This window comes from Peromyscus leucopus, chromosome 3 (genome assembly GCF_004664715.2).
Source record: "Peromyscus leucopus breed LL Stock chromosome 3, UCI_PerLeu_2.1, whole genome shotgun sequence".
Lineage (NCBI taxonomy): Eukaryota > Metazoa > Chordata > Mammalia > Rodentia > Cricetidae > Peromyscus > Peromyscus leucopus.
This window is the reverse complement of record NC_051065.1, coordinates 46,949,437-46,962,148: the sequence shown is the minus strand read 5'-3', so window position 1 is coordinate 46,962,148 and position 12,712 is coordinate 46,949,437. Positions and strand designations below refer to the sequence as shown.

The 12,712-nt window shown below is 43.8% G+C and overlaps 2 protein-coding genes across 2 annotated transcripts in view; one reads left to right on the top strand and one right to left on the bottom strand.

The window, feature by feature from the left end:
• Window positions 1-666: 666 nt before the first annotated feature.
• Tas2r38 (taste 2 receptor member 38) lies at window positions 667-1,908 on the bottom strand. The gene is given in 2 exon segments (XM_028859037.2): window positions 667-1,127; window positions 1,130-1,908. Coding segments are annotated over 2 exon segments (1,062 nt in total). The 5' UTR covers window positions 1,731-1,908.
• Window positions 1,909-10,264: 8,356 nt separating this feature from the next.
• The window catches only part of LOC114684453, a 157,905-nt gene continuing 155,457 nt past the window's right edge, over window positions 10,265-12,712 (top strand). Inside the window, 1 exon segment of the mRNA XM_037203622.1 lies at window positions 10,265-10,406. The gene's annotated coding sequence lies outside the window, so the exon portion shown is untranslated.

Here is a 12,712-nt window from a genome sequence, read left to right as displayed (position 1 = left end):
AGAGCTGGGTCTTCACAGCCAAGCCTTGTAGCTGGGCTTTTCTGGGCTAGTGCTTCACCTAGGTAGACAAAGGCAACTGGGCAGAGTCAGGAGGTGCACCGGAGCTTCTGATATCAAGGCACTGGCTGGGCAAATCTCTACCTCACCTCCTTGTTTGTACAACAGGTGGAAGTACTGTTTGGATTCCACATATTTACAGAACGAACCCTAGTCATGGGTCCTTTTCAGGTTTTTATGTAGTGCCCCTTTGAAGCTGAAGTTACGGTGTAACTGTGTCTCTAGGTTTTTCTTTTTCTTTCCTCATGTTTCCATGGAAACTGTGGGGTCCAAAGAGCACTGAATGATTGCCCCAGTAGTAACTATTTTCACGTGTGTTTCTAGTACCAACTTTGAACAAGAGTCTTAGCAAGTGCATTAATGCATTAATGCTTTCTGTTCTTTTAGGAGAGGCTTCTCAGGGCACACAGTAGTCAATAATGAGCTTCAGTGCAGAAAGGGTTTACGGTGATGAACCCCTCGATTTTTTTGTTGTTGCTGTTGTTCATTGTACTAAACATGTCTAAGGAGCCAACACTATTATATTTGCTTAGATCACAGAGTTTCAATTAATTTATTCTACTATTATAGAGTCTATTTAGGTCAAGTAGAAAGAATTCCAGTTCTGGATTATGGAAGAAACTGTAAAACGTCACGAAGCATTAGAGGTGTATTTGTGAGGAGCCTGTTTCCTGACTTATCAGAGTGTCCGGGAAGCACCTTTTGGTCTTTCCTCACCTTCTGGCTGCTTTGAAACCAGAAGAGCATGGTCTCTCCGGCCCTCCGCAGCTTGGCATTGCCCGCTATGAGGATAGCTGCGTGTCCAGAAGGGCAAGCCGCCATCATCCCTATACAAATCATCACTCCTCCCTTATTGTGCCACAGCACCAGCAGAGGCGTTGAGACCAAGGCAGCAAAGAATGACAGCAGGTAGAAACACAGAAAAGAAACCAGAAATATGATGGCTTTGATGTGGGCCTCAAGGCTGGGGTCACGAGAGTCTCTGGTTCGGGACTTCATGGCCCTCATGTGACTGCCCAGGGAGGTAAACAGCACTCCGGAGGAAACCAGGAAAGCTAGAGAAGGGGGATAGACCCCACATTGCAGAAGAGAAATGAATAAAAGAAACTGAGTTTTGCCATTTGCGAACTGAATTCCGTGTCATTCACGGGTAACACAGATGCGCCCATGAAGTGGGATCTGCTGAAAAAGTCCCACAAACAGAGGACGGTGCAGATGCAGGAGAAAAGAAGAGCACCTAGAAGCACCTGGCGAAATCTCCTGGAGACCCAGCTTGCTAAGTGGAGCAGGGAGGTGTGGGAGAAACGGACAATCCTGGAGCAGTAGAGGAGACTGAGGCAGGCGGCAAACCAGAGGCTCACTTGGTTTGCGATCATCCAGAGGGTGAGGATGGCTTGGTAGCTGTGGCTCAGTGGGTCTTTCATCTGCTGGAAGCAGGTGAGCTGAATGGCATCCAGAAGCAGCAACCCCTGCAGGAAGAGCCGCGTGGTGCTGAGGCACAGTAGCACAACGTCACAGTTGTTCAACGGCCGCCCCTTTACCATGTCCCAGAAGTTCACCAAGGCAATGAACGCATTGACCAGGATCCCCACTGCAAACTCCAGGATGGAAACGAGCAGAAATGAAATCTTGGCTTCATAGGACACAGTGAAGACGGGAACCAGAGTCAACATGATGCCCCTTCTCTGATGAACTAACCCAGAACTCTGATTTCACCCACTAGAGCAGAAAAGAGTGTCTCTTGAACCAAGATCTTTCCTTGGCAAGGAATCCAAATCTTGCCCAGCTTTTGGGAGGCACACAAAAAGCCCCAGTAGGAAACTTGGCGGGATCTCTTGGTACACATGAGTGTTTATGATAAGGATGGAGCAATGATGGTTCTACCTCTTGGATGATGCAAAACTTCAATAAAGCCAGGTGTACCTACCCAACAGCCTCTCTAGAAACCACAGTGCAGTGACGGGAATGTAAACAAGATTGAGTTTCAGTTCCCCAGCCTGGAGGGTCTGGTTTTACATGCCAGCACAGACCTGTGAGCACAGAGGAGAGGAGGATTTGTTTATGGGGTTCAGGGACACTGCCTGCAGGCAAAACAGGTGTTCTTAGTGAACTAGGCTTTGAAATGGGGTCTCTTCACATTTGCATTTCTCCTATCACATCTCAGGCCTGACCTAACATAAATATGCTTTAATATGAGTAGCTGAAAGGTCCTACCTAGGAATTCTTAATCCTCACCCCGTACAATGTACAGCAGGTTCAGTCTCCATAGGCTTAAAGCAACAGGGCAGAGGTGAAGAGAGTGCAGGAAAGTCTCAGTAAAGGTCAGAGAAAACAAGCCACCTGGGGACTGTACGGAAGCTGCTGTTCTTGTGTAAACAGAACTTATTTCTTACTGGAAGGGGCCATTTTACTTAGACGGAAATACCATCAAATGACTACAGACTGTAAACGTAGCTGATGTTAACAGCTTAGAACACTGACAGGAAATGGACTGGGTGGTGACATCCTGAAGGTGAAAGGGTGTCCACAGTGGCGAGCACAAAAAGCAGAGAACAGCACTCCAAAGAGTATAGAGGAAAAGAGGTGATTTTACGAACAGAGGGAGCCAGGGTGGCCTGTAGCAAGAAGTGAGATTGGAGGGGAAAGTTCAGGCTATGATAGCTTCTTTGATTTCTTTGTGAATTAAATGAATGAATTGATGAATATGAATTAAATGAATAAAATGGTCAGTGATGGGTTCTCTTCCCCATTTGTCCCCATTCATACATGAAGATCAGCTTCAGCCATCCTCCCAGGGTCAGGCAGATAGTAATACAGCTTGTGTCCCACTCATGGAAAGGATGGGAGACTTCTCAGCAAGTGTGAATCCTGAGGATGAGTTCCTGCATGTGTGTTACAGGGACATTTAGAGAGCCCCACCTGGAGTACCAGGTTACTGGGGGAAATTGGGGTCCTCTCTTGGCATTCTTAGCCTCCTTAATTAGAGAGTTAAGAATGGACTCAGAAGGAGGCTTAAGGACAATTTTATTAGTTTAAAAGAAAACCCCAGGGCAGGCAGCTGCTCCTTTGAGGAGGATGGGGAAGGGTCAAAGAGAAAACCAGGCCCTCTGTTACCACGTGGTAGAAGGTGGTGGTGGTGAACAGCTTCATATGAAAAAGACTAAACAAGTCCACAGTGTCCAGGAAAGCATGCCCAGACCACAGCCAGTATCCAAGAAAAAGAGAAAAGAGAAAGAAAAGATATGAAAGAGGGAGAAGAAAAGAAGAAAAAGGTTGCTCTTTTCCAAGAAAAAGCAGTCATGTAACCCAGCTACATGGTCCTAGTTCCATAAGCTGCTGAAACTGAGTGAGGAGGAGAAGGAACAGCATATGATCTCAGTAAGGAAATAACCATCCTCCCACCCCCAGTCTCTTTAGCATCTTCCTAGGGAGTCTAACTGAATTAACTCGTTTTGGGTAGTTTTGACCAGAGGTAGATTCCGTTCTTTTGACCAGGAGGAGACAGATTTCCCTTAGTAGCCTCAACAGAATCTTCATCAAGTTTGTTTAACATTTTTCACTCTGAAGAGGTAACCCTAACATTGTTTAGGAGATGGCTGAAACTGGGAAATGAATATTATCCTTCCCACCATGAAAACTAAGTCCTAGTTCCAAAGCCATTCACTAGAAGGGGTCAGTGTCTGGACTAGAGCCTCAGTCACAAGGTCATGTACTGCTGCCAAGGATGGCTGCTCATTTAGGAAAAGATAAACCAAAGTTCCCTCTGGCATTCCTGCCCAGAGAAACAAGGGCATTTCCTGCTTTTGGCCACGGACAACTGTTCAGTTTCTAGTTCCCTGGCCCTAAAATGACTAGTTAATTCCAATTTTCTGTTCTCATCACAATATCCCAGAAGTAATCAAATAAAAAGGACTGAGAAAAGAAGAGTTCTTAATCCTGCCACTTGCCTGGAAGTTCCCTATTGCAGGAAGCCAGGCCGAAAGTCCCTCTAGCACTGGTTGATGATGCCCACTAGGTGGTGCCAGACCACTTGACTTCTGGAATCCCCAGCTTGCTGGTCCTACCTTTTAATTTAATCCAGCAGTGATTTGTTCCTGTATTTTATGTAACTGAAATTTTAGGCTCCAGGTCATGTGTTATGGTACATTCAATTTTCTTTAATCTCAAATTTTCCCTGAAAAGAGTGTAGTTCTACTTCTAATTGGCTAATGAGACAGTAAAGGCTCCAGAAAGGTCAAATGACTTCAGAAAGGTACCAAACTCAAAAGTGAGGAGCTAAGATTTCACCGTTGGTGTTCTCTCTCTAGATGTGTGAATATAATCACAGGGTGAGAAGGATGCTATTATGTCCTTGCCTCGATAGGATGCAGATGCCTGGAAGCATTCTTTCCACTCTCGGTCCATTTTGAATGTGTGTAATACATTTGGAGGGATTCAAGTGTGGATTGTGGGGCCGTGGAGGTGGCAAAGCAGCTCTTGGGAAACAGCGCAGCATGGTGGAGGAAGGAGAGAGATAATTCAATTCCATTCTCAAGAGAGTTGGAAAAATTGAATCTGGGTACGTTCATGTCTCTTCAAGAGACCATTCTTATGGTTAAGAAAAACAGTAGGAGAATCTCCATAGACCTGCTGAGACAGTGTGTCTGCCTCCATACCTGGTTAGCATTGGTATTGGTAAATCAAGACATTGAAGAGTCTGCAGATTTCCTGCAGATGGATCTGGGATGAGGTCTTTTCCCATTGTCCGCTCTAGACCTCCTGCATCTTCTGTGTTCTCATGCCTCTCCACCGAAGACGAATTCAGATTTTTGTTAGGAACCGAAGAGGGACAATTTTTGTTTTTGAGACAGAGTCTCACTATGCATCCCTAACTGACCTGGAGTTCACTATGTGAACCGGGCTGATCTCAAACTCAGAGATCTTCTTGCCTCTGTCTCCTGAGTGCTGGGAGTAAAGGCATGATGCCTTTATGTAGTATGTAGCTTCTACAATCCCCAAAAGTAGCTTGTCACTTGTCCTGTCAGATGAGATGAGAGACAGCGAAATGTACGTGTTTACAGTTGTGCGTCTTGAAAGGCAGAGCCTCCAAGTTACTCTTTCTTTGCTTCTAATTGTGTATGACAAAAAATTAGTTTTTTTTCCTTTGTTGAGCCATTCAATTAAAAATAAAAGTAATGATTTGACTAAGATTTTTTCTTACAGGTGTAGTATGGAGGCCTTGTTTGAATCTCCACATTCACTTCTGTGATTCAAGCACTCCCTCTAGTCAGAGGATGGAGGCTAAAAGTTTTTTCTAACCTGTTTTGTAGCCATTTAGAAGAGCACCCAACTTCAGTGAGAACTGAGCAAGGAACTTGGATGCAGCAAAACCATGGCCACCAAAATATAGGCAGATTTCTGGAGGGCGTGGAATTTGTTCTCTGTTCCAGCCCTGTGGGCTTCTGCTTTATTATAGAGAAATCTAGCTTCAGTAGACTAGCTTTTGGCTGCAAGGAGGCAATTCATTCACATGATTGCTAGAAATATGGATTTACTGTATCTTACAAAGCTTATGGTTGTCAAAGTTCTCCACCAGGGAGAAAATATCACTGATTTTTGAGAAATGCAACTTGTTAGTCTCCACGTTGACTTCCAGAATCAGAAACCTTAAGGTAGAACTCACAGTCTTTGTTTGGGAAGCCATTTGGGAGATTCTGATGCACACTCACATTTGAAAATGCACGAAGACATGAGGGAAAAAGAGCTTTGCCAAGAGCTCAGCCATGAGTACGCACTCCACAGGAACTGGCATGCAGCTGCACACTGGACCTTTCTTCAGGCTCCGTGTGGTCTTCTTAACAGTAGGAATTAGTTACTGTTTACTTGAATGCTGCACAAAGATGAAATTCAAAGGCACCAGAGAGATCATTTAGTGTTTAAGTCTACTGCTTATCCTTCCGAAGCACCTGAGTTTGTTTCCTGGCATTCCTGTCAAGTTGCCCACAGCCACCTGTCACTCCAGCCCCAAGGGATCCAGAGCCCTTTTCAGGACTTTGTGGGGTCTCACACACAGGTGGCATTCATTCATACAAGCACACACGCACATATACACAAATAAATATAATAATTATAAAAATCATTTTGGCTGGGTGTGGTGGTGCATGCCTTTAATCTCAGCTTTCAAGAGGCAGAGACAGACAGATGTCGTGAGTTGCAGGCCAGCTTGGTCTGCATAGTGCATTCTAGACCAGCCAGAGCTGTCTCAGAAATAGATAGATAGATAGATATTCAACTAGAAATGAAAGGATTTTGATTGTTTTTGCATATTTTGTGTTCCCAGGGTCCTAAGAAGCTCTTTGGATGCCTCCTCTCTTGTGAGGAATATAAGAATGAAGGGAATGTAGTATGAGTTTTATTCTTGTCCACACAGAAGTAGTTTCCAAACAGTGCAGAGGCAGAAATCAGCAGCAATTAGAGTTGGAGCCTAGGCAGAGTCCACACACAGACTTACCATTCTGGGCGCAGTAAATAGGACCAAGTGCCTGTGTGACATTATCTCTCTCCTTCATTACCAACAGTCCCTTTGTTCATCGGATATGTGAACTTTCCCAGTTAAAAATCAGAGCTGCTTTTCTTTTCTTTCATACAATAATAGATGATATGCAAGGAATAATTAGGTGAGATTTCTTAAAAAGCCCTCGATACCTTTCTTTTTGTGTGGAAACTTGACTGCTGTGATTGGAGTCCACCCATGAGAGGAAAGACAAGTGTCAAACTCTCACCCTGAAATCCTAGAGCTGCCAAATCCAGACCAGCAATGACTGTCTTCCAGGCTTTTCATTGTGTGATGCAGGAAAACTCTCTATGTCCTTAAGCCATGGTGCTTGGGTCATTATTCCTGGAAGTTGAATGCAAATATTAACTAATCTGACATGGAATCTATCCCTTGGGACCGAAACATTTAGAGTGAAAAGGAGTTATAGGAGAAGAGTGGGGGAAGTACTCAACTATTTGTGGAAAGAGAGAAATTAGAGGTACCCTATATTTAAGGAGTGTCCTAAATCTAATTGTCTTTTATAGCATATCAAACAAGGAAATGAAATGAGGAGGTAAATTTGGTTCCTAAATTTGCCTGTCATGATGAATCATAGACCAGGAAGGACAAGAGGAGGAATAAAAGATGCCTTTAGTTCTTCTATTTTACAGCATATGACTTTATCACACATAATTGCCAAAGGGATGTGGGCGCAGTGGTACTAGTTTGCTGTGAGGCTAAGGATTCTCTCTTGCTTAGTTCTTCTTTCTTTTCTTCTGTTCCCTTTTCCGACGACTGATTAATCCTTCTCCCAGTTATCTCGAGGTCTTCTTGTGTGCAGGCAGAATGAAGGTGGTGCAGCTGCCGCACACAGTACAGGCCTCAGTTGTGTGTCTTTGGATCAGGGGCTCATCCCTAGTGCAGTCACTAAAGGTACCCACATGGAATCGTGTGATTAGGAACACAAATAGGCTCACTTTCCTGGACAGTGCCTGTGGAGAAGGACTCCCTTTAAAGGAAGCTTGGGCCTGTTTTCAAGTTTCCCTTTGGTCCACAACCATGAACTGAAGGGGAGGAGGTTTTAAGAAAACTAATGGGTCTGTAGTACCCTGGGTGATTACCAGCCCTGCCCATGTCTCTCATAGATTGTAAGGTAAAAGGTCAGGGAACAGTGCGTAGCACTCACTCATTGAGTGCTCTCTTGTCTGACTGACATGGAGTTCAAGCAGAAACCAGGGTGCCCATGGTGGGTCCCAGAGAGCAACATGGGAGAGGGAGTCCTTGGGGAAGCGGGCTGGGACAGAGAAGAGGACACAAGGGCAGAGTCCACACATGGTTATTAGACACTCTCTGTGAACTTAAGACACTTAGTGTACCTTTTACATTGGATTAGGTGTCCATCCGTGGTATGAGACTGGAAGGAAATGAATATAACTATCAAAGGTCGTTGTAAGAGACACTCATATAAATTTGCATATAGTCACATTTGCTACCATACTTTTTTGTGATTCAAAAGTTGATTGAGATTACTCATTCTTCTTCAATGATCTTAATCTAAAACTAAATCAACATGAGAATGTATCATGCACCTCCTATTATGCCTCCACATACCTCTTGGGGTACATGCCTTTTACTTTATATGTGTGTGTGTGTGTGTGTGTGTGTGTGTGTGTGTGTGTGTGTGTGTATGTTTATGGGGATTCCAAACAATTCATAGGCCTTTGTGGAGATTTGGAGGTCCCACAATTATAGATAATTATAAAATCCAGCAAAACACAGGCAGCTGGAGGAGATGTGTGTTCCACAGGATAAACTGGACTGAGCAAAAAGTTTCAGTAGAGACATTTATTTATTCTGAGTGAAGAGACAACTAGAGCCTGTCAGAGGAGGACTCCCAGGGCCTTTTTAGTTACATGGCTTAGAAACATTCAGAAACCCACAAATACCCACTGGTGGGTGGGTGAGTGAGTGGGTGGGTGGTGACGAGAATGAGAACATAGTAGATGAAGAAACAAAAGTCTCACAAGAAATGGTTATGTATCAGCTTTCACAGAAATTAGAAAAATACTGGCAGGTATTTCCTCTGCTTTTCTTTCTCTTTTTCTTTTTCTTTTTCTTTCTCTTTCTCTTTCTTTCTTTCTCTTCTCTCTCTCTCTTCCTTTCTTCTCTCCTTCTCTCTCTTCCTTCCTTCCTTCCTTCCTCTTTCTTTCTTTCTTTCTTCCCTCCCTCCCTTCCTTCCTCCTCCTTCCTCTTCTCCCCTCCCCCTCCCTCCCTTTCTTTCTTTTTTGTACTAGTTTCTTTTCATTTGGTAAATTAAATACCCGAGGCAAGTTAATGTTATTTAAAAAAAAAATAGGTCAATTTAGCTTACAGTTTTGGAGGCTCAATGTCTAAGGAGTATGGTACTTGGTCTGGCTGGGGACTGGAGGCTGGGGGCTGGATGCGGGATGCCATGTGTGTGGGAGCTTGGGGCAGGGTGCAGGATTCGGGATTCAGGGTGGGGTGGTGGGTGGGGGCCGCCTTGGGGCGGGGGGCAGGGCCCGGGGTTGACTGCACTACATCATGGAAGATAGCGAGAGCTTTTGCAAGAAGTTACACAGTGTGACAGAGCAAGCCCAAGGAAGATCCAGTCCTGCACTTCTATAACAGCCCTCACCAGTCTTAACAAAGGTCCCACAAGCTATGCGCTATTTCTTTTCAAAGGCAATGTGTCTAGTGACTTACCCCCATAGGCTCCACTTCTTACAGGTCCTATGGCTTCCTCTCACAGCATAATAGCGTCCCTTAGTGGACAAACCGTATTCAAATCACAGTGAATTTTTGTATTGTCATAGTCTTGCTATTCTATGAATATATTCAATTTTCTTGGTATCCAACAAGTACTTAGTTAAACTTTTTACTTCCTGTTCCCAGTAATGTGACATGATCTCACAGACCTAGTGCCCAGCAAGACAATTCATATTCCATATCTCAAATCCAAATTTCTGGTATGGAGAATCTAACTGCCAAGTTTGAATTACCTGTCTAGTGCTGGCTGTAACATGAAGTTAGGGTTATGTTGAACTGCCCTTGCAGGAGTGGACTGTTTAGGGATGGTCTCAGCAGGGGAAGAGGCAACAGAGAAAATGTTGGGAGTTTTCACATCAGATCTGAGTTGGAGGGAGGCAGGCATCTCCAAATACTGATGGTAGAATTTGATAAATGATAGGATTCAAGGGTTTCTGTTCTGGAGACCTGGTAGCAAATGAGCGTTAGATTTGTTGAACGTGAAGACTAACTTTTAATCTGAAAGGCACATTTTTAGATTTTTCTGACCTCAGACTCTATGAACCTTGGGTTACTAGATTAAGACCAAGGCTGTGGAAGCTCAGCTGTGGCACCGAGTGACCTTTAGCAGTTCATTTTCTTCTTCCTTCATTTATTGGTAGGGATTAAGAGTACATGCCTTGTCCCATTAGGTTGTTATCTGAGAGATGATGTAGATAAATGCCCGGAAAGCAGCAAGGTGTCATGCAGATGTAGAGTTTTATTATGAACACGTGAGTATTAGGTAATGTATTACTGTAATGCCCCTCTCCCTGACACCGGTGTGCGCATGCTCTTATCTGTGCCCAGGGCTGGGTAATGACACAGGCAGTATAAAATGGTGGAGCAGTAGGCATTTCACAACTGGAGGAAGTGCTGTAATCTTTGCTGAGTGCTGTTTCTAGTCTCACCTTCCTCTAAACATTTCTGGTCAGAGAAGACTGCTTCTCACTCTAACTCCCTTTCTTCCCGTCCAGGTGGCCTGTGATGTGGATCGAAGGAAGGAAAAGGACTCAGCTTCAATAAGAAGGTACAGTGTATAGTGTGCAGTGTGTAGGGGAATCACTTCAACAGGTAGAGGGAAGATGGAATGGGTTTGAGCATGTGTGCATGTGTGTGGCGGTGGTGAGGTCTGGGTTTGGTTTTCTTCCACTGTCCTGTAGAATCCGTTTAGTGTGTGCTATGCTGACTGTCCATGCGTCTATTCCAGTTTTCAGTGATGTGGAAGACCCCTTTCTTACAGCTCAATATAGTGGGGCTATTCTGGGGGCTAACAAATGGGAGAAGCAGTTCTGTTCTGAGATACAGGGGATTGTAACCTAGGGCCATGCACATGATATGCAAATATTCTTCCACTGAACTAGATCTCCAGTCCTTGGTTTCTTGAGACAGGTTCTCACTCTGTAGCCTGGGGTGGCCACAGACTTGTGATCTCTTTCTGGTTTCTTCTGAGTACTGGGATTACTGGTGTGCACCACAAGAAGGTATAAGAAAAAAACAGTTCTTAATAGAACTTAAGCTTCTGATGCTGCTTAGCGATGCTATTTTATTTTCACGAAAAGATAAGGAAAGGAGAGGCTGAGAAATTGACATTGGAGATCAAATATTTATACCTTAAGTTTGCCAAAAACAAACAAACAAAAACCCAAACATTGTGTTTATAATACAATCCCTAAATTATAGGTAAGACCATTGAGTTTCAGAAAACCGGAGTGACCGCTTGAGATATACAGAGAGTAAGCTGACAACCTGACATTCAGCACAGACTCATATCATTTCCAACCCTGTGCTTTTTCTGACACTGTGTTCAAGCTGGAGACCTCTAAACAGTCATTTGATGATGCAATACCGAATCACTCTTCAGAAAATAATGTGCTTTTATTTAGATGTTGTATTCAACAGCTTCAGACGGCAGGGATGTCTTCTGCTGTGTGTAAGTCACTCTCAGCCCATGGCTGTTAGAAGGGTCACAGACAGAGGAGTGTTTTAGCAAAAGACTTATCTAGGAAGGGAGAGCCCAGGAGAGACCTCCAGGAGGAGAAAGCACAAGAACTGGGCCTCACTGCTTCTCAGGACTCTAGAGTCAGATTAAGCCCTCGTAGGGGTTTGTCTATGATGGGGATTTGGAAGGAACTCAGTTTGCAGTGCCTTGATGGGTGCCTAGGACTCTGCTGTGCACTTAAGAGAAGGCATACACAGAAATCTTTGGGGAAAAAATCAGATATGAGAAAAACAACAAGAACATTGTTGGAATGCTTGCCATGAGTATTATTATGCTAAACGCTCACATGCACCCTCTCTTTTCTTCCTCATAGCCTTTAACATGATGCCAATTTACTGGTGCCAATTGGCATATGTTGTGAACCTTTCAGGTTTCCTCATGGAGACATATTTGGACTAATGGGAAGCATGGGGAAGGTCATGTTTTGAATTAAATACTAAAAATGTTCGTTATTTTATAATCTTGGGCAAGTTTTTTTGTTAGTGCCTCAAGTTTCTCATCTTGAGGAATCATAGTATCTACTTCAGAGTATAGTATGAGGAAGAAATGAAGAATGTATTTGAGCCATTTAGTGTAATACAGGCTATAGGAGGCATTCCATCAGTGTTGACTTCTGATGGTGTTTCATTTATAGTACACATAAAAGCTACACATTGAATTGCATTGTGTAGAGAAATGGGTTATTCCTATATTTACTGTGGCTAGAAGTGGAAACTAGCAGAGGGACTGATTCTTGGCTTATACACAGGAATTTGAAGGCTACTCAAGGGTGGTGGAGAAACTATACCATCCTGTTATTTATTCCTTACATTTAAAGATCTTCATAGCTCCCGAGGAGCCATGTTTCTGTGACATCCCTAAGTCAAACAAGGGAAGGCTATGTCACTGAGCAGTAAATGACTCAAGGCATCCTAGTGCTTGTACCTTGGTTGTGCCTGAGTTGTCTTTTTTTTTTTTTTTTTTTTTTTTTTTGGTTTTTCGAGACAGGGTTTCTCTGTGTAGCTTTGCGCCTTTCCTGGAACTCACTTGGTAGCCCAGGCTGGCCTCGAACTCACAAAGATCTGCCTGCCTCTGCCTCCCAAGTGCTGGGATTAAAGGCGTGCGCCACTACCGCCCGGCCTGAGTTGTCTTTTTTAATTCAAGGACTTGGAGCTAAATTTTTTAAATTTTGCTATAACTATAATCAGACCAGGCCACACATGCTAATGTTTAGTGTAGGGCCTTGTGTCTTTTTCTTGCTATACTCAGAATTCTGAGCTATGCTTGGGTGAGAGGTTGATGCAGTTGAAGAATCCCGAGTCTTGGCAAAGCATTAGTCTCATAATTATAACTGA